We start from the raw sequence: 21,205 nt of genomic DNA, 5'->3' as shown, positions 1-21,205 counted from the left end.
AGCTGAGTGCAATGGTCAGCTCATGTATTATGTATTCAATCATTAGAGCCTGGTGATTGATTGATAGACCTTTATTGATCTGATCAATGGAAGGAAAATCAATCACCACAGTATGAATGTGAAACAGGACACTCACATCTGAATCTACCGAACAGCACCTGATAACCGCATACAGTCTCACCACGGCTGGAAACGTTATTGTACCAATCCTTTCTTGATAAAAAAAAAATCTAAATACTTGTATGTATGTATGTAGGTCACGTCACGGTGTATCTTTACCCATAAAGAATGAATAAAGGGAAAAGATACACCTACCCGGTAAATTAAAAATAGCGTAGTTGAAAAAAATAAGAAATAAGTAAACAGATACTTGTTTATAGTTTTTGTCTAGAAATGCCTCAATTAATTGAATACAGCTGGAAACAAGCCCAGAGGGCTTATTTGGGTTATACTTTTAGCATTACTTTATTAATCTGTGCCACCTTTTTTGGTGAACTGTTAATAAAGTACTCAATCGAATGTGTCATGTCTGTACATGACATAGAAGTAAATAGAAATAAGGCACAAAGGAGATTTGAGGTGGGTGCCTACGCAAGGACCATTGGACCAGGCAGGATTTGCATGTAAGATCTAAAAACATATTGTGAACAAAAGTAGTGGTTGTATGTTGTCTCCCTTCTCTTCTTTTGAGACATTTAGATTGTGTCAAAGGTCATGTCTCACAGGATCTGACATGAGTTTTGACCTGATCGTCAAGATTCAATTTTATCCCCTGGCAAGCAGGTAGCTCAATAAAATAAAATAAACCAATTTTACTTCTACTTCAATAGATCTCTAGCCTGGAAATCCAGGCTGATATGCTCTGTGCAGAGACAAATATATTGTACTTATTACTCCTCTACAATTATTTGAAAACTTCTGAGATCAATTTGTTCTGCCTTAAATAAAATAAAATGTATTATGGGCAGTGAAGTAAGGCTGCCATAACTCTGAGTCACCACTAGAGGGACATGTTGGCTATTTTTGTCCAACCATGGTCAGCCTCTGGTCCAGAGGAAACAAAACACCAATGCATTTTGTTGAAATCCTAACCCACCTTGTGACAGGAAGATCCACAAAGTTTAAAGTAATTCACACCATGAGCCAAACAAAGAAAGTGAGTCCGATATTATTTAAACTTTTAATCAAAGTAGGCTACAATCAAGAGGCAATAACTTAGCTCAGGGCTGGTGCCCCAGCACACAGAAACTTTAGAGGGGACAGAGATCCCCTCTTAGTCTTGGGGGCTCGATTATGTGGGTAGTGGGTGCCTTAAAAGCCTACAGGAGTACCAGTACCCTCTTGTAAACTATAGCCATCCGACCAGAGCTGATAGGGATTTTAAACATGCAAATTTAAAGTAAATACTGTATAGGGTCGACTGTAGATGTTGTACAACACTCTCTACAGGTGTTTTCTTAAACACACACATGCCTCATCACTCCATTTGTGTGCCAGCACCAATTCAGACCATCTGGGGTCAGGCTCCCTAAAAGATTGACCCAGGGGCACCCTTGCCCGTTAATCAGGTCATTGAAAAATTGTAGACGCTTCTTTTTTTTCCATTTCCTTCTATGCCCACATGAGCAGGTATCCAGCTCCACAATAACTTACCGTAATATACAAATAAGTCACATTTGTTGGTCATTTGGTTACCGTACTTACTGTGCTACAGGGTTGTTTTCTTTGCATTCAAACATCACACCCCAGCTTTCTTGCCTCTTGTCCAACTATGGAGAACCATGTGCCACAATAAAATAAAATGTGATGCTGGATAAAAGATTGGCAATTGATCAACAAAACCTTTTCAATATGAATCTTATTACTCCTGTATTTTAAACAGAATATTGTGTTGCATAATGTAGCCTACCCGTCTTGTATTTGTCATACATAGTTACTGTAGAAACTATATGGCAGCATAGTAACATTACAATGCGGTTTCTAGAGTAGACATTACACATTTAAAACACAAGAGTTGTGCATGGACAATGTAGGAGGCACTACAGTTCCACAGTGAGGCAGCCATACTACAAGCTCACAACAGCTCACAATGCAAGACATTGAGAGCTTGTAGATCTATTTTCCGTTTTTGCCCCTTTCTTGTAATGACAATTCAAGGTTTGACCATTTGTATAGTACTAGATCGGTGCCCGTGTTGCGACGTCAGAACAGGCCAGCTTATGGAGTTCGTCAGGCATGCCCAAATATGGAGTGGTGTGATGTCAGAACAGGCTAGCTCCATATATGGATCATGGGCCCTGTACAGAGGCCTTTTTTTGGGGCGGTTCTGGACAACTGTGGGTCCGACCAACTCGACACCGGGCACTGCACCCACTGTGGTGGGGTGGAACGAGTGTGTCGAATTTGAAGTCGGTGGGGCGAACGGTTCTCGAGTGATGTGGATTACAGACGTACGTACAGAGACTTGGTGCATTTATAGATCGTTTAGTTACTTTTGACACAGCAATGGTCTCATATAATTTTTGAACTATTCAAAACGGTCTTAAGCCCTTAAATTGACAGTGTAGAAATGTGCAGATACCCTGAATATACAGTATGTTGGTTTGTTTAATGAGGAGTGAGAAAACAATTGCACTTTGTGCTAATCCTTTGGGGAACCCCAGTTTTGCAGTTTATCAGACTTAATATTCACTCGCACATCCATGTTTTAGTCTATGCAATAGCATATCATCAACCAGTATCAATGGTTGATTATATTGCTATAATATGCAGTATTTTCTAAATAGGCCTACTCAGTGCTCACTGTATAAAGCAGAAAGCCTAGTGACACTGCATATATAAATGTTGACTATCCATTCCTATAGCTGATCCTATCCAAACACGTCAACTAGTACTATGGACTTGGTCAAGTGCCCTAGGCCTAGAACAGTAGTTTCCAAAACTTCATGTCAAGGACCACAAAATTGACACCAATTAGCCCACAGACACTCATTTGAAAAGATATGCCGGCAGAGACCCCTCCATAAGAGAATATTTCCATGGATCTAGCAGTGATTCTCAAACCGTTTAATTTCAAGCACCCCCAGTTTGACATGCATTAGTCTACAGATGTTTGTTAATTTACCGAGTATAAATGGAACCAAACGAACCATAACGGTCGTCCATTTATTTCCCATCATTTAGCTGGGGACCCCCTGGAACTCCCTCAAGGACCCACTTTGGAAACCACTGGACTAGAAGACTATCCATCCCATCTATAATGGAAGTCCATGGTATTGGATGGCAGTTGAAAACATGTACGGAGTATAGTATGAGGCTGCAACCTGGGAACCCACACGTCCCAGTGTGAAGATGGATGTCTGTCCATTCACTCTCCTTCAGCCCTCTTCCAGTGATGAATCTTTGTTTTCAATCCCACTATCTATACACGGAACGGGAGTTGTTGACAGATTCAGCTGCAGCTCTGAATCTGCCTTGAGATTAATGAGGCTGTGATAATAATAATGTTGTTTAATAAACCAGTGACAATGTATAAAAACAAAAAAATAGCCAAGTTTAAGATTAAAATCACTGCAGAACAGCCATCAAGCACATTTGTTAATATTTCTTTGAGAGAAACTCAACTAGTCATCAGTAGTAGGCCTACGTGAAGGCTTCTTTGGTTTCTTCTTGGCTTTGAATGTTGGGGATCTCAGGAACTGCGTGTCCGTCCATTTGTCTCCACGCCTCAGTTTGCTAAAAACCAAAGAGACATTCACAATTTAGGACTTTTATTTTGAAATTTCACTAGAGGATACTCCCTTGAGTTGTCCTCAAGGCACAACATACAACGAACAACAACACAGCAACAAACAATGACATAGAAAAGCTCTTCCCCATCACAAACCCACTACATCAGTATACTCGTAAACCCAGAGTTTCATTGAAAAGAATATACAATAATGCTAGAAATGAGTCATTCAATATACAAATAAGTATGATGCCAATAGGATAGTCTCAGATAACACAAAATATATAAGATGAACTAATAATGCATTTTTGAAAGCAATAAAGGAAGTGCTTGATCTGAGAGACAAGGGCAGGGCATTCCAGTCTGACGCATACATTACACAATGGCGAGTATTTCAAATCTTTGTGTGATAGGGACTTTATATCTATATTAATCACTTGAACCCTGTCATCTCCAGCCTGGGGGCAGAAGTTTGTAGATCAGCAATTTTTGACGAAGAGGTTGTGTACAGGGAAAAAAAAGAGCAGACCAAGTACAGAGCACTGATGGTTTTAAATTTAAATCGTGATAATAAACAATTCAGAACGTTGCGAGTGCGTTTGTCTTATACTCACTATTCCAAAGCTAAGGTACATATTTTCAGCAATGGGAGAAATGGAGAATACATTTTTGGGTGGGTAGATGTTGAGCTTGTAACATTAAAAGTAGTTCTCAAGTCAAAAAAAGTGTAGGCACCCATCACGTAAACACTCACCAATTGATATTTGGTTCCTTGTAACTAATGGCGGCATGGCGTCTCCTCCGTGGCCTCAAGGCTTCCGTTGCTTCTTCTGAGACCATGTTATCCTCCTCGCTCGCCATTACCACCCTCCCTGTTGTAGCTTCTTCTGAGACCATGTTATCCTCCTCGCTCGCCATTACCACCCTCCCTGTTGTAGCAAAGAATAATCAAATTCACGTGACTGTAATCACATGAAACACAAATGTGGCTAAAGAATGTAATAAACGGGGATGGAATATCAAAACCCTGTTTGAGAGACATTTGCCACATGATCATTTGAACTAATTTGGTGTCCCCCACAGTTAATGGTTTTACTTTAACCACTGAAGCCTAAAATCCCTAGATTCTGAGAATTTAGCCAAAAACAGCCGCTCTAAGCTCAATGCCTCGTGATGCAAGGCTTTAGAGCTTGTAGATCGGCTAGCGTCAGCAAAGAGGTGTAGACAGTAAACTTTCACTCACTTTTTCCAAGTATTGACGGTTTAAGTGGTTAAATCTCTCAAAATACACATTAACATGTAGACTAATCCACGGAGCGGTTCCCTGGGCATCAGCTGCCCAGTTATTTCCTGCAGGTGGAGCCTACTGCAGTGTAGTCATTTCTGCTAAGACAGTCATGGCATGGTTCCTACACATTTGGAATTTTAAATTGCCACACTTTTCCCCCAGACTTTAATTTCACTAGTTTGGGTGCCAGGCAGGGTACAGGCTTTAGTTCAGACATAATATTGGTCCAACTGTCACTAGAACGTCAACCTACCTCAAACCCTAACCTAACCATAACCACAAGCACGGGAGCAGCGCATGTTCGACCACATGTCCGATCATTTCCGCGGTCGGACTTTTTCGGGAAAACTCCAATTAGTTTGTTTGGGTTGTGAGCTAAAACCTTTGGGAAGCACTGAGCTGGACTGCACAGCACTCTTACATCAAATATCAGCTGCAAATTGACAGGCAGAAACATAATATCCTAAACAAAATCTAAAAAGGAGAAGTAAAGCATGCATCATATCCCACCTGGAGATGCTTCATCGGGAACAACAGGGTCTTCATAGGTTTCAATGGCTGGACTTTCATCTGGGACAGCAAATGTCTCTCTGGAGTCTACACATGTTGCTGGTCTGTAGTTTCTTCTTGAAAGTCGAACAGTATTTCCATTATCTGTGGCCACAATGGTGTTAGACAGTCATGTTATTACGATTTCTGCCATGACACCAGTGTTGATTCCATCGACGAAAGCCATGATGAAAAATGTCAGTAGACATGTCTGATTTAGTTTTCACAGACGAGAAATTAAATAAGAACTACGATATAATAGGGCTGTCGCCGACTAAGGATTTGTATAGTCGACTGATAGATGAACAAATTAGCTGTTAGTTGATTAATAGTCGACTGAGCAAAAAAAAATATATATTTTTGCCCCAAAAAATTGTATATAAAAAAAAAACAACTGAGAGGCTTGTCATTAGCCAGATTGAGCACAGCAGGTGAGATTGAGATTCTGGAGTCTATCAGGCCAGCGCACTGTGCGATTCAAGACAGGCAGTGGCACATTGCCACACAGGCAGACACTCCACATGCACATTGGAGATTTGAACAGTCAGAATGTTCAAATGTGTTTATGTCCCCCACAGACTTAGTGGAATAATACAATATATATTTTTTTTAAGAGGTGGTCAGTCGACTGAGACCCGTTCCGATCGATTAGTCGACTATTCGAGGTCAGCCCTACGATATAACTACTAAAACCGAGAGTAAATATTCTGACAATTTTGTCAACGAATTAAAAACTACACTGAAATGTTAGGGAGTGGAGAAGAGATCCAGTAGAACGAAGTCATTTTATGCATGGTTGTGTGCAGATGTCACTCTTCGAAAATAGCCAATCTACGCATTATACCTAAAACAACTCAATGGACACGACGGGTGTGATGTCCGCTGACGGGGCACGTGCACGTTTGTGCAGGGCACTGGTCTGCATGTGCGTGAGAGAGTCCAACGGCAATTGCTTCGGACCACCTGCCTAATAACATAAACTTTGTGCCCATCCCTGTACATAATTTGGTATTCATATATTCGTAAGGACTACTAATCAGGAACTTTATCATTAGCTGCAAGAAGCATAATATCCGCTTCCTGACCCATTAAATTATAAAATGAATATTGGTTAAGTAAAGCATGCTCACACCTGTAGATTCAGCGAGTGAAATTACAGCAGGGTGTTCATCAATGGCTGAGGAGTCATTGACAACAAATGCCTGTCTGCATGTTGGTCTGTCACTGGCTGAGGAGTCATTGACAACAAATGTCTGTCTGGATGTTGGTCTGACATTTCTTCTAGAAGGAACGTGGACTTCTGCTGCAGGTCTTTCCCCCACACCTCTGACACCTGTGGCTGTGTTGGCAAAATTTAATTGAATTACTGATGACTCTCACATGGCCAGCCACCAGACTGTTGCCTCCCACAATGTTCAAATGAAGACTTTTTCCATCTCATAGTACAGTATAGTCATAACAGGGCTGAAACATTGTTATAATTGATTGACATTTACCCAAGACAACAAATGTCTCTCTGCATCTTGGTCTGTTTTGTCTTGAACGTCCAACAGTAACTCCATGATCTGTGTCCGTAGTCGTGTTGGTCAGTGACGTTAAGATTTCTGCCATGTCACAAAGGATTAAACAAGAATCATTGTGGTTGGTTTATATTATTGTTGTATGTAAAAAGCAACAAATATAACCAAGAAATGTCTTATTAGGGCCAGCTGCTAAACAGACAGGCGATAAAATGTCTGGCCACTTCATGGCCTATCAGAGATAATGAACACAATTTAAAATTGATATTGGTAAGTAAGCATGCTTGCATTGATTAAGAGTGTCTAATGCCTAAATTGTAAATCATGTCACACCTGGAGATGCTTCAGCTGGAACAACAGGGTCTTCATACAATGTTTCACTCGCAGAACTTTCATTGTTCTCTGGAACATTTAATGTCTCTCTGTCTCTTGGTCTGCCGTTTCCTCTCGACGGAATGTGTACTTCTCCTGCAGGTCTCCCTCTCTCGCCTCCATCATTTGTAGCCGTGTTGGAGCTAGTTTGTGATGGCAACAGTCTCTCTGCCATGACACAATGAAATGACAAGTGATAAATCTTGCAAAAACACTGCATTAGACTCCCCTCCCCTCCCCATCATTACTCAAGTTAGTTACAGTAAAGCCATAACAGGGCTGAAACATATCGTTACAATTGAAATATCTCATTAGGTTTACCTAAGACAACAAATGTCTCTCTGCATCTTGGTCTGTTTTGTCTTGAACGTCCAACAGTAACTCCATGATCTGTGTCCGTAGTCGTGTTGGTCAGTGACGTTAAGATTTCTGCCATGACACAAAGGATTAAACAAGAATCATTGTGGTTGGTTTATATTATTGTTGTATGTAAAAAGCAACAAATATAACCAAGAAATGTCTTATTAGGGCCAGCTGCTAAACAGACAGGCGATAAAATGTCTGGCCACTTCCTGGCCTATCAGAGATAATGAACACAATCTAAAATTGATATTGGTAAGTAAGCATGCTCGCATTGATTAAGAGTGTCTAATGCCTAAATTGTAAATCATGTCACCTGGAGATGCTTCAGCTGGAACAACAGGGTCTTCATACAATGTTCCACTCGCAGAACTTTCATTGTTCTCTGGAACATTTAATGTCTCTCTGTCTCTTGGTCTGCCGTTTCCTAAGACAACAAATGTCTCTCTGCGACTTGGCCTGTTACTTCTTGAACGTCCAACAGTAACTCCATGATCGATGGCCGTAGTGGTGTTGGTCAGTTCTGCCATAACAAAAGATGATTTTTTTTACACGCACAATATAAACTACAACTATAACCAAACCTTTTTTCCTCCCAAAATGCCAATTGTTTCCTTCCCACACACAGATCTGCGTTAATGTTGTTCGTACCAGTGAGCGCACACACACACACACACCTAAGAGCAGACCGGAAGAGATAGCCTTGCCCGCCCACTTAAAATGGAAATGAAGAGTTTACATAGTACATGCATAAACTTTCCTTAATGATTATATCTGGTTTCAGTATTCATTTATGATACATTTTCTATTTTTAAGGTTATTTTTTTGCAGTCAGTTTGTATTGGGGTGGGGAGGGGCAGGCCAAAAACGTTGAGAACCCCTGATTTAACTGAAAGTTGAGTCAGCGCATTTATGTGATAAATTACATGGAATCGGATTGGCAATTTGGCATAGACAGACTCTAGATAGACCGATTCCAATACTGGTATCAGCTACTCATATCACACCTGGAACAACGGGGTCTTCATAAGTTTCACTTTCATTGTAGTTCTCTGGGACAACAAATGTCTCTCTGCATCTCAGTCTGTCGTTTCTTCTAGAAGGAACGTGGACTTCTGCTGTAGGCCCCTCTCTCACACCTCCATTATCTGTGGCTGTGTTGATGCTGGTTGGTGGTGTCACTCGCTCTGCCATGACACAGGATGAACTGATAAATATCTTTGCATACAAGAACAGTTAAAATAAATAATCATTAATCACCTCGCATAATCATATAGTTAGGTAAGGTTAAAGGTAGAATTTATTTAAAAGCTGTATCGTTTACCCAAGACAACAAATGTCTCTCTGCATCTTGGCCTGTTTCTTTTTGAATGTCCAACAGTAAGTCCATGATCGATGGCTGTAGTGGTGTTGGTCAGTTCTGCCATGACAAAGGATTTTTTTTTTTTTTTTAACAATATAACCAAGATTGTTCTCATTACTGAAGGTTTGTTAAACCACATTAACGGGTGCAGTACTTAGTTTAGACTAGTCATTAGTCCTACAACTAGTTCCGACATACTATATTGATCCGAAACCTCAATTCCTAACCCAACCATAACCGCAAGCACGGGAGCAGCACATGTCAGACCATCGCATGTCCCCGCGCTTCGGACCTTTGGTGTGTTGGAAAAGCGTGCACACCCTCTCACCATAAAACTAACCAATGTCTAACCAATGACTAGTCTGAACTAAGTATGCACCCCGTAAATCTTATATCTGATGTTTTTAATTGTGTGACGTTTCTTCATTTTATGCTCTGCCTATTGTAGCACTTTGAGATTCCTTGGAATGTAAAGTGCATTATTATTAAAATTATTATATTTTTGCAAGACGCTGTAGTATGATCCAATTATGGATCATTTAGGAGAAAGACATTTTGAGATAAGCTTTCTGCCTGACAATAGTGATGTTACCCACCTGTAGATGCTTCAGGTGGAATTACAACAGGCACAGCAGAGGTAGAGACCACAGAGTCCAGGTCGAGGTCAGCAGGGCCGTCGTCCAGTGACGAGTCTACCGACATGGATTCCAGAATCCTTTCATTATTCTGTCTCTTCTTGACCTGCAAAGGGGTTTCGTTATCACTAGAAGCTCCTGGAGTCATCTTTCGCTTTCTGGTCAAGGTCATGGGAGGACTGCGACTAGGTTCTGATAACGGGAATGTGAGAGAAAGGCTGTCTTGCATATCATTGTGATCCGTTTCATGTTCTTGCGCATTATCGCCATCATCCGACTGGAGCTGTCGTGTATCAAACCTCTGGAAGTCCTCTGGAATGTTGCTTTCTGAACTTTCTTTGGCTCTGGAGCTCTTCGGTTCAGAGTTCGGGTCACAAGCGTGACGCTGCCTTAACTTGGGAATACGAGAGGCGATGTGATGTTGCGTACCAGAAGGCTGGACCTCTGCCGTATAGTTGCATATCTGCAACAAAGTGCTAATGGGCTTACTCTGCATCGTCGCCTCTGACTTCTCAGCCTCACAGTCACCACCAGCACCTTGAGGATCTGTCAATGTTTTGTTTTCTTTTCCAGCCTTCAGACGCACTGCTTTTCCCCCGACCTGCGTCTTTTCCTTATTTTTCACAGAGTGCGTTGTCTTCTTGACAGCGTTGGTGCTGCGCATGGTGCTGCTTGTGCTTGGATTTCCAACAGCCAAGGTACTGGGAGGGTCAATGACAAGAGCTGAGGCAAGTGATGGCAAATCCTCGCATCTGATGGCGACTGGGGAAGTGTGCAGAGCTGTCAACGATTACAACATTTAAAGTAGATTAATTGACAAAATAAATGCAAATTTATGACTCAATTTGGGTTTTTTTTGTTCATTGGAATAAAAATTACATTTCCATTTAGGCTTCCTAGAAATGACACATTTAACATATTGACAGCCATGGTCAGAGATCTCCGTTTTTTGGAGTCATTCATCCTGAATAGTCTACGGTTGCATAACTGCAACAAAGTGCTAATGGGCTTACTCTGCATCGTCGCCTCTGACTTCTCAGCCTCACAGTCACCACCAGTTCCTTGAGGATCTGTCAATGTTTTCTTTTCTTTTCCAGCCTTCAGACGCACTGCTTTTCCCCCGACGCGCGTCTTTTCCTTATTTTTCACAGAGTGCGTTGTCTTCTTGACAGCGTTTGCTGCGGTGACCGTCTCCTTCTCATCAGAAGCAGTCTGCTCCACCTCCGCGTTTAGAAGCATGGTGCTGCTTGTGCTTGGATTTCCAACAGCCAAGGTACTGGGAGGGTCAATGACAAGAGCTGAGGCAAGTGATGGCAAATCCTCGCATCTGATGGCGACTGGGGAAGTGTGCAGAGCTGTCAACGATTACAACATTTAAAGTAGATTAATTGACAAAATAAATGCAAATTTATGACTCAATTTGGTTTTTTTTTGTTCATTGGAATAAAAATTACATTTCCATTTAGGCTTCCTAGAAATGACACATTTAACATATTGACAGCCATGGTCAGAGATCTCCGTTTTTTGGAGTCATTCATCCTGAATAGTCTACGGTTGCATAACTGCAACAAAGTGCTAATGGGCTTACTCTGCATCGTCGCCTCTGACTTCTCAGCCTCACAGTCACCACCAGTTCCTTGAGGATCTGTCAATGTTTTCTTTTCTTTTCCAGCCTTCAGACGCACTGCTTTTCCCCCGACGCACGTCTTTTCCTTATTTTTCACAGAGTGCGTTGTCTTCTTGACAGCGTTTGCTGCGGTGACCGTCTCCGTCTCATCAGAAGCAGTCTGCTCCACCTCTGCGTTTAGAAGCATGGTGCTGCTTGTGCTTGGATTTCCAACAGCCAAGGTACTGGGAGGGTCAATGACAAGAGCTGAGGCAAGTGATGGCAAATCCTCGCATCTGATGGCGACTGGGGAAGTGTGCAGAGCTGTCAACGATTACAAAATTTAAAGTAGATTAATTGACAAAATAAATGCAAATTTATGACTCAATTTGGAGTTTTTTTGTCCATTGGAATAAAAATTACATTTCGGCTTCCTAGAAATGACACATTTAACATATTGACAGCCATGGTCAGAGATCTCCGTTTTTTGGAGTCATTCATCCTGAATAGTCTACGGTTGCATAACTGCAACAAAGTGCTAATGGGCTTACTCTGCATCGTCGCCTCTGACTTCTCAGCCTCACAGTCACCACCAGTTCCTTGAGGATCTGTCAATGTTTTCTTTTCTTTTCCAGCCTTCAGACGCACTGCTTTTCCCCCGACGCGCGTCTTTTCCTTATTTTTCACAGAGTGCGTTGTCTTCTTGACAGCGTTTGCTGCGGTGACCGTCTCCGTCTCATCAGAAGCAGTCTGCTCCACCTCCGCGTTTAGAAGCATGGTGCTGCTTGTGCTTGGATTTCCAACAGCCAAGGTACTGGGAGGGTCAATGACAAGAGCTGAGGCAAGTGATGGCAAATCCTCGCATCTGATGGCGACTGGGGAAGTGTGCAGAGCTGTCAACGATTACAAAATTTAAAGTAGATTAATTGACAAAATAAATGCAAATTTATGACTCAATTTGGAGTTTTTTTGTCCATTGGAATAAAAATTACATTTCGGCTTCCTAGAAATGACACATTTAACATATTGACAGCCATGGTCAGAGATCTCCGTTTTTTGGAGTCATTCATCCTGAATAGTCTACGGTTGCATAACTGCAACAAAGTGCTAATGGGCTTACTCTGCATCGTCGCCTCTGACTTCTCAGCCTCACAGTCACCACCAGCTCCTTGAGGATCTGTCAATGTTTTCTTTTCTTTTCCAGCCTTCAGACGCACTGCTTTTCCCCCGACGCACGTCTTTTCCTTATTTTTCACAGAGTGCGTTGTCTTCTTGACAGCATTTGCCGCGGTGACCGTCTCCGTCTCATCAGATGCAGTCTGCTCCACCTCCGCGTTTAGAACCATGGTGCTGCTTGTGCTTGGATTTCCAACAGCCAAGGTACTGGGAGGGTCAATGACAAGAGCCAAGGCAAGTGATGGCAACTCCTCGCATCCGATGGCGACTGGGGAAGTGTGCAGGGCTGTCAACGATTACAAAATTGAAAGTAGATTAATTGACAAAATAAATGCGATTTTATGTCTCAATTGTGGGGTTTTTTGTCCATTGGAATAAAAATTACATTTCCATTTAGGCTTCCTAGAAATGACACATTTAACATATTGACAGTCATGGTCAGAGATCTCCGTTTTTTTGAGTTATTAATCCTGAATAGTCTACGGTTGCATAACTGCAACAAAGTGCTATTAAATGGCTTACTCTGCATCGTCGCCTCTGACTTCTCAGCCTCACAGTCACCAGCTGCACCAGCACCTTGAGGATCTGTCAATGTTTTGTTTTCTTTTCCAGCCTTCAGACGCACTGCTTTTCCCCCGACCCGCGTCTTTTCCTTATTTTTCACAGAGTGCGTTGTCTTCTTGACAGCGTTTGCTGCGGTGACCGTCTCCGTCTCATCAGATGCAGTCGGCTCCACCTCCGCGTTCAGAAGCATGGTGCTGCTTGTGCTTGGATTTCCAACAGCCAAGGTACTGGGAGGGTCAATGACCCGAGCCGAGGCAAGTGATGGCAACTCCTCACATCTGATGACGACTGGGGAAGTGTGCAGGGCTGTAAATTACAAAATGTACAATTAACGAATAAATTGTTAATAATTTTCCCATTGGAATTTAAAAAAAAAATCCATTTAGTATTTAGGCTTCGTAGAAATGACTGACATATTTAACACATTGTCTACCATGGGTGGAGATCTCCATTTTTGGGGCTTTACAAATCCAGAATAGCCTCTTCCATATAGTAGTGTTTGCCCTCACCAAGATGGCCGCTGCTGTAATGGCTGCGATCTTAGGGGAGTCTCTTGGAATTGAGGCTCAGATTTAGGAGCCCAATAAAACAATCTGCGCTAACTCGGTTACTAACAGTTGAATGGGGTGATCATCGCTTCTGATGAAAGCAAATGTAACTAGCGACAGATCAGAGTTAATTATTTTACACTGAAGTAGCCATTTCAGGTTTTTATACCATGCCTGTGACCTATTGGGAATGATTCAGGTTGGGCACAATGAAAATCAGGAATGCATACCCCCCCACCCTTAGATAAAATACCCCTCGTCATAGAAACCTTCTGAAGACACAGGAAGTGACACAGGGGTGAAAAATGAGTTACAAAATCGTGGGATAAAAATAAATATAAGAAAAAAAAAGACACAGGAAGTAAGTTCTACCACTGAACGCATACTGAGGGAACAGCTGTGACCTCCTCCTGTCAGTCACCTATAGGCTGCAAGACTTGAGTTCACCTCTCCGGCCAGCCTGCACCTCCTCCACAACCCTCACCCTAAACCTAACCTCCCACGGGGCAGCACACCTAAACCTAACCCGTGTCAACCAATGACTAGTCTAAACTAAGTATGCACCCCATACGCATATATATATATAAACCCAGTGTTTTTCTTCTTTTTTTTTTAAATACAGTTAAAACGGTACACAAATCTGACATTATCAATGAGTGTAATTTGACTTTCACAAACAGAAATAAAGAAAACTAAATATACCAATTGTGGAGCCTTTAGAATAGTCTATAATTTGTATAAAACACAGATTTTCACAAGAATGGAAAATGGACCAATATATCTATGAATGACAAAAGTCTGTGAACCTTTGGATTAGCTAGTTATTTGAAGGTGTTTCATAAACAAGCAAAATATGTAATATAATGAAATATGAGATCATTAGGAGTTTCTGGAAGATTGAACATTAATATATTTGACATTTTGCAATTATATAAAACATTAAAAATAAATCTTAACTAATAACCAAAAATAGGCCGTCTACAAGCTTACAGCACATCACAGACGCATTGCAAGCTTGTAGATGGCATATTTTCAGTGAGAAACATTGGAAACATTTTCCTCAATAAATTAGTTAGTAGGAGTTGGGTCATATTTATGCAGAAATATAGAAAGTATTAACTGGTTCCCAAAATTTCAAGCACCACTGAAAATTGCAGTTATTATACTATACCAGTACCAGTAGAGTTGGTGGGTCTGTGCCGGTCATTTGTTGAGAGACCTGGCACGGAAGGAAACTGGACTGGGTGTTTCCCACTGAGTGAGGGGGAGATGGGAATGAGGGGGTCAGTACTCAGTACTAACAGAACCTGTCTTGAGATATTAGTAAAGGCTGTTTCAGACGCAGAGCGAGTGGCGCTCTTGCTTGGATCAGCAGCTGGGATCACGCCAAAAAAGCTGACCACATTCCAGTTCTTGGACGATGGTTTCCCCTCAACATCGCAGTGCGGTGTGCATCCGGGAAAAATAAAATAAAAATCGCCCCTGGCTACCATTGAAATTGAATTACTGAGGCGAGTCACTTGCTCCCAGTCTGATAACGGCCTTCAAAACAGAACACACTGAAACAGACGCACGTTTCTAATGCAACCTATAGCTTACTAAATGTCTCACCTCTCCGTCTGTATATGGTCATCACTAGTGAAGCCATCAGATTTATCTGGAGTGTCCTGAAAAATCAAACACAATCACATCATTCCCAGTAATAGCAGGCATACAGTATATTCTGAAGAATCCTCCCCCAAAATCACAGGACAGTGCATATGTAGACTCTAAATTCAGGGTGAGGGGTCCCCAATTCAAATTGGGGGGGGGGGGGTTAAGTGTTTAGAAGTTAAACAAAAACATGTAGATATGAACAAACAATACATAGAAGTTAAAAAAAAGCAATACATATAAATAGAATCAATAATGCACAGTGTGATAGAAATGTCCTTACGTCGTCAGGAGACCCAGCCAATCATCATTTCTACATGGGCTTGGAGATCCGAGGACAGGACCGTTGCCTTGCTCACGTGGGCTTTTAGACCATTAAGGATGTCCAACTGTGGGGTGGGGGAAAAGAACAACATAGTCATAAATTTGTCACTTGCATTTGACAGTGGGACAACAAATCATCCCTTTGGTTCAACACTGTGTGCCCTATATTATATATATCCCACAGATGAAAGCGAAATAGAATCTTATGACTGAAATATTTTGTATGACCAAGTACTAATGCGTAATTTCCTTAAAAAAAAAAAAAAGAATAAAATTATGTTTTAGGAATAATGTCCCTGCCATTCTACATGCTGCCTAGCACAAGGGGGAAAAACGATTTGTTTGCCCTTACATAAAATATCCCAACTATTACGATGTTATTTTGCGGAAGACGCTTCAGAAACATATTGCTAGTTTGACCACAATTTGAATTCGAATCCGGGAGGTATGGATTGGGAGTCTAATGACTAGCGAGGCATGCTACTGAGCTGGCTGCCAAAATGGGTTTTCAGGCTGTGTTAGAATGACACCCAACAAAAAGAAAGAAGCCCTGCCCCGAAGGGAAGGAGAAGTCTCACATCATATATGTGGCCCTGGACGAGCGTTTAACCTTTTGCGGCATTCAGTGAACTACAAAATGTATTAGGGATTAAATGTTTGGGTTAGACCATAGACTGTAAAAAATATGGACAAAGCGTGCCCCAGGTCTAACATGGACGTAAAATGAAGCCTGTTATTCCTTGCACTGTAAGTCGCCATCTTTCTAGATCCGTTTGGGCCCAGCTGGCCATTGGCTGGCCCAGACAACGAGGCGGGACTTCCCCCCTTCTTCTCCGTTGGTTTTTATTTTGACTCGAGTGGGAGGGGAATCCCGATCATAGACTTTAACGGTAGCCACGCCCCTCAGAACATACGCGACTTTATGGTCATTTCTTTTATAAATGGGACCATAATTTTCCAAAAATAATATTATGACATTAGAAATGAGACTTTAAACTAGTGACTGGAAGCAGAAAGTATTCATGACCATGTTTATTAAGGTAATACAGTCTAGGTGAAGTTGGGCCCAAATACATGGACTTCTATGGGGCTATGGGTTTTTTTGGGCCCAATGACAGCACCACAACAGGCCATTATATGAACTACGATTTCCTTAGTGGCTTCACAAAATATCTGTCTGACTGCCCCCCTGGGTTAGACTAGCAGATTGCACAAGTCGTGACCCATAGAAATGGGTCCACAGCCCACTGTTTGGGAAAGAGTGCACTACAACACTAACCAGCCTCCTCTCGTTGCCCCTGCTGGTGGCCAGGTCAAACTTGTAAGCCTGTATGTCTTTCAGCAGGGCCGTGTTCTGCACCTGCAGTCCTCTGTTGTTGTTCTTCAGCAGTGTCACTTCCTGAGCCAAGGCTCGGTTCTGGCTCTGCAGTGACAACTTGAAGAAACTGGAGCAGTCTGTTGGTGTAGTCACAGTAAAAAAAAAAAAACTGAGCGGCCATGTTCATCATTTCACATTCGGCACTGGAAAGTAACTAATCAAGTAATCATATTTACTTAAGTACCGTACTCTGTACAACATTCAGGATTTTTTGCTTTCAGTATTACAATGTGCAATACTTTTAGGAGGAGAGGACACTGGAGCAGCACGGACATTTAGAGCCTTTTATTAGGTGCCAAATATACAGAAAGACTAACATTTCGACCTTTGAAGACTGCAAGGTCGAAACGTTAGTGTTTTTTCCCCTTGTTTTACAGTACTTTATGATAACCTGTGTTTCATATAAGTGTATATTTTGTGCAAGTCTTTAAATGTTCTGATGAATTGAATTGTGCTCGTCATGGTTTCGTCCTCAAAGTAGCAGTTTTTGCATTGACTTTTATGAATTTAACATGGTGGACCCTCTTGTAAACATAAGTGTAATGCTTAAGCATTGGGCCGTCCACTCAGTTAACAGTCTTTGTATTGAGTTTATGCTTGAAATGTACTGCACACTGTTAATAAATATTTCAATCAAAGACTTAGTTTGAAATGTACCCAGTCTACATACTGTGAAATCAATTTCAATCAACACTCACTACTTGCATTCAAGTCTGCACTTGTGTTGATTAGTCACACACACACACACACACAAAGCTTGTGATTTTTACGTGTAACCAACTTACTTAAGAGTTTCTTCTTGATTTTATAAGCGGTAGTTAAGGTTTGCCGCCTCTCTGTAGTTGAAGACAATCTCCCAGTATGCAATGTCTCCGTGAGCGGCATGACGCTAAAAGGTCAAAATAAATCAAAGAAGGTGGTCAAAACGACCAAGTTTAAGTTGAATTACAAGTTTAGCTAAGTTAGGCATACCATATTCTGAATGACCAAAAATTGGACACATGCGCGTGCATGTGCACGTGCACATGCATGTCGTGCATGTGTCGTGCGTGCGCGGTTCTGTTTGAATTCAATTCATTTGTCAAAACAGTTTGGCTCCTAAATTTGATCAAATATGCTCTATATTAGTTATGTATTTATTTAAAGCAGTGGCTCTCAAAGGTGTGATCCAGGGACCCTCATGGTTCCTTGGGGGGGTTCCAAATGGACCCATTATAGGTCTGTAACTCTGAGAGTGTAACACATGGACCCAAATTGACCCTTACAGGTCTGTAACTCTGAGTGTACAAATGGAACCAAATCATGGACCCTTACAGCTAGGTCTGTAACTCTGAGAGTGTACTAGTACAAATGGAACCAAATGGACCCTTTTATAACTTTTAACTCTGATACTGTACAAATGGAATAAAATGGGACTCTTATGGGTGGATGGATGGATGGATTTTATTTTGTCATTTGACACAAGTGTACAACGAAATTAATCTGTTGGCATCAATCCAAATGCAATACAAAGAAATGGTCATATAGTACTGCAATAGTTGTTAGTATTGGCAAGAGTAAAAACAGTAGGAAAAAATACAGTTAATGTACAGTCAGGAGTTCATATGTTGACCTGGGGGTGGGGGGGGGGGGGGGGGGGGGGGACAGACTATCGTTTGCTTAAAGAGTTAAGGAGAATAATGACTGAGGGGAAGAAGCTGTTTCTGGATCTGGATGGGTCCATTTGGTTTTACTCTCAGAGTTATGGGGGTCCTTGAAATTAAAAAAGTTTAAGAACCTCACAACCTGCATGCAATGGCTTATCTCTTGTAAAAAGAGAGACCAGCCTATTCTCCAAACCATTATCTTATGCTTTGCTAGGTTGTACAAAATAATATTGGGTCAATTTAATTTGCAGGACTCACCTCGCGCAAAGCTGCCTTGTCTGTGTTGTTGACATGACATGGGCTTATTTGTGAGTTGTGACAGACACATAGTTCCTTTGCAGACAATACAATCTGCTTCTCATTGGTCAGTCACAAAGCTAAGAAAACAGTAGCCTACTTTTTCTGCATGTCAATGATGATGAGATAGTTCTTTGGCATTTCAACTTTCCTCACGGAGAGCACAACAGTCTATCTGCAGCCTGCGGTCGGGAGAAGTGCTGTCAGCGCGCAGCACATGCAGACTAGAGTTATGAATAATACACATTCCGGGGTTCGGGCTGGAAGTCCACCTCTCACAGTGTTTTTCCACTACGAACCATTGAACGTGCATTGTAATACACATTTGTCTGAATGGTCTGTGAGCGTAGCGATACACAGGGCTGGTTCGGAAATAACGCACTGAGCGCACTGTGCAATGCAAACTAATGGGCGAGTGCGCTCCGGTGTGGTATTTCCCGAACGTGCCCATATACAGGCGATACGTGTAAAACCCCGGACATTTGAAGGAATTTATAAAACCCCCCCGGGCTGCCCGGACAGCCCCCCAAAAGAGGACTTGTCCGGGCAAAAGAGCCTAAAGAGGACGTATGGTAAGCCTTAGCCCTCCAAGCAGAACCCAAATGCTACTGAAGTTTCTGACATTTGTTCGACCGGTCAGCCCGGTTCGGTTCGGATTGGGCTGACCCAGGGAGTTCCGAGAGGGGCTAGGTAAGCCTAAGCTAAGTTGACCTTAGTACAGGAAACTGTCTGGACACAGAGCGCGTTTTTCGGAGTTTTAGTGGCGTTTCTGCATCGGTTTTTCGAGATTCGTCAGAAACGGGAAAAAAAACCTCTACGAGAGTCTAAATGTTTGGGCTACAACCGCCACTGTCTGCTAAAGTGGGGTCACACACACACCACAAGTAGCCTCGTGGCTAGACTCTGAAATCGTCGTCTGTTAAAAAGCCCCTTTCGTGAGTCGGGACCCTAGTTTACCTTTTCTATATTTAGGACGTCGGTAACTAGATGTCCCCAAATACAGAAACGGTAAACAAGGGTCCCGAAAGCGTTTTACACAAAATGTCACGATCGACCACATTTGAAACAAGTAGGCCTACAAACCTGATACAAATCAATGTCGTTGATGAGAGAAATATAAACTCTTGGAACTGTAAAAGTAAACCAATATCGCGGAGGAGAAGGCGAAACGGCGTCTCAAACACATAATAGCCTCGGAAGACGTTAACTCCGCAGCCATCCAGTTGCCTCACTCTGTCGCAGCTGGGTTTTTAAATCTCCCAACAGGCAGTTACTTCCTGGAGCAGTGGGCGTACCCATAGCCCTTTAGCCAATCACACATGTGAAGCGTGGTGTGACGGTTTAATTAGCCTTCTGTCTGTCTGTCTGTCTGTCTGTCTGTCTGTCTGTCTGTCTGTCTGTCTGTCTGTCTGTCTGTCTGTCTGTCTGTCTGTCTGTCTGTCTGTCTGTCTGTCTGTCTGTCTGTCTGTCTTTTCCCCCTCTGTCTGTCTGTCTGTCAGGCAGAAAGCTTATCTCAAAATGTCTTTCTCCTAAATGATCCAATCACAATCAAGCGAGTGGTGTCTGGTGTGACGGTTTAATTAGCCTAATGTCTTTACTGTATGTTTCTTTATTATGATGATTTCCAGCTGTTGGTTTAATGTTTGTTTTAAAAACGCCATTGAAAATGAAGGCAAAATTTACGTAATCTTGTCCCTAACACAAAACATTAAATGCCATTAACAATATTGAGAATTTAATTTGTTTTGTCACCGTTTGTTTTACATCACCATTACATCACATCATAGAAACATGCGTTAGACTTTAATATATTAGCGCCCCTCACTTCACATGGGTGTGATTTTTTTAAATATATATAGCTGTGTATATTTGTACTAAGTGTTCTGATGAATTGAACATGGTGGTCCCTAGTGTAAACGAGTGTAATGCTTTCATTGCTTTACCAGTGTGTCGTCCACAGTAACAGTTTTTGAGTTGTGCCATTATGCATCAATTCGTTCTCTCATTCAATCATGGGTATCATCATCATATTTGAATACAGGACCTATTTGTACTCATTTGTTATTTTTTAATTAATGGTAAATCATATTTTTGGTAAATCATATTTTAGGCGGGGGTTGACACACGCACGTACACAGTTGCTGCCTGCTATTGTAACTTCTGTCCACACAGTGTCACCATTTACCCCTTTGAGTG

The 21,205-nt window shown here is 41.8% G+C and overlaps 3 protein-coding genes across 4 annotated transcripts; all 3 read right to left on the bottom strand.

The window, feature by feature from the left end:
* Positions 1-3,585: 3,585 nt before the first annotated feature.
* On the bottom strand, positions 3,586-10,425 carry LOC310853531 (uncharacterized protein). 2 transcript variants are annotated; one of them, XM_083757913.1, is made up of 6 exons: positions 9,779-10,425; positions 9,144-9,239; positions 7,421-7,627; positions 7,064-7,171; positions 5,529-5,672; positions 3,586-3,735 (listed from the first exon to the last, which is right to left on the bottom strand). In XM_083757913.1, exons 1-6 carry the CDS (start codon positions 10,311-10,313, stop codon positions 3,728-3,730), a joined length of 1,098 nt encoding a protein of 365 aa, XP_083614039.1. In that variant the 5' UTR covers positions 10,314-10,425; the 3' UTR covers positions 3,586-3,727. The 2 variants fall into 2 exon arrangements, 1 of the variants encoding a protein (XP_083614039.1); XR_014568805.1 differs by lacking the exons at positions 3,586-3,735; positions 5,529-5,672; positions 9,144-9,239; positions 9,779-10,425 and adding exons at positions 7,781-7,888; positions 8,136-8,248.
* A 279-nt stretch (positions 10,426-10,704) lies between these two features.
* On the bottom strand, positions 10,705-15,372 carry LOC310853658 (uncharacterized protein; the record flags this gene model as incomplete). Its single annotated transcript, XM_083758051.1, has 8 exons — positions 15,323-15,372; positions 14,889-14,965; positions 13,122-13,469; positions 12,544-12,885; positions 11,975-12,316; positions 11,406-11,747; positions 10,928-11,172; positions 10,705-10,713 (listed from the first exon to the last, which is right to left on the bottom strand). Exons 3-8 carry the CDS (start codon positions 13,351-13,353, stop codon positions 10,705-10,707), a joined length of 1,512 nt encoding a protein of 503 aa, XP_083614177.1. The 5' UTR covers positions 13,354-13,469; positions 14,889-14,965; positions 15,323-15,372.
* A 279-nt stretch (positions 15,373-15,651) lies between these two features.
* Positions 15,652-20,193, bottom strand: LOC310853657 (shugoshin 2-like; the record flags this gene model as incomplete). Its single annotated transcript, XM_083758050.1, has 4 exons — positions 20,093-20,193; positions 17,852-17,955; positions 16,968-17,143; positions 15,652-15,753 (listed from the first exon to the last, which is right to left on the bottom strand). The coding sequence occupies exons 2-4, from the start codon at positions 17,949-17,951 to the stop codon at positions 15,652-15,654; spliced, it is 378 nt and encodes a 125-aa protein (XP_083614176.1). The 5' UTR covers positions 17,952-17,955; positions 20,093-20,193.
* Positions 20,194-21,205: the final 1,012 nt, after the last annotated feature.

This window comes from Protomyctophum parallelum, assembly GCF_964188405.1.
Source record: "Protomyctophum parallelum genome assembly, chromosome: 22".
NCBI lineage: Eukaryota > Metazoa > Chordata > Actinopteri > Myctophiformes > Myctophidae > Protomyctophum > Protomyctophum parallelum.
The sequence above is the reverse complement of the archived record's forward strand: the minus strand, read 5'-3'. Positions and strand labels throughout refer to the sequence as shown.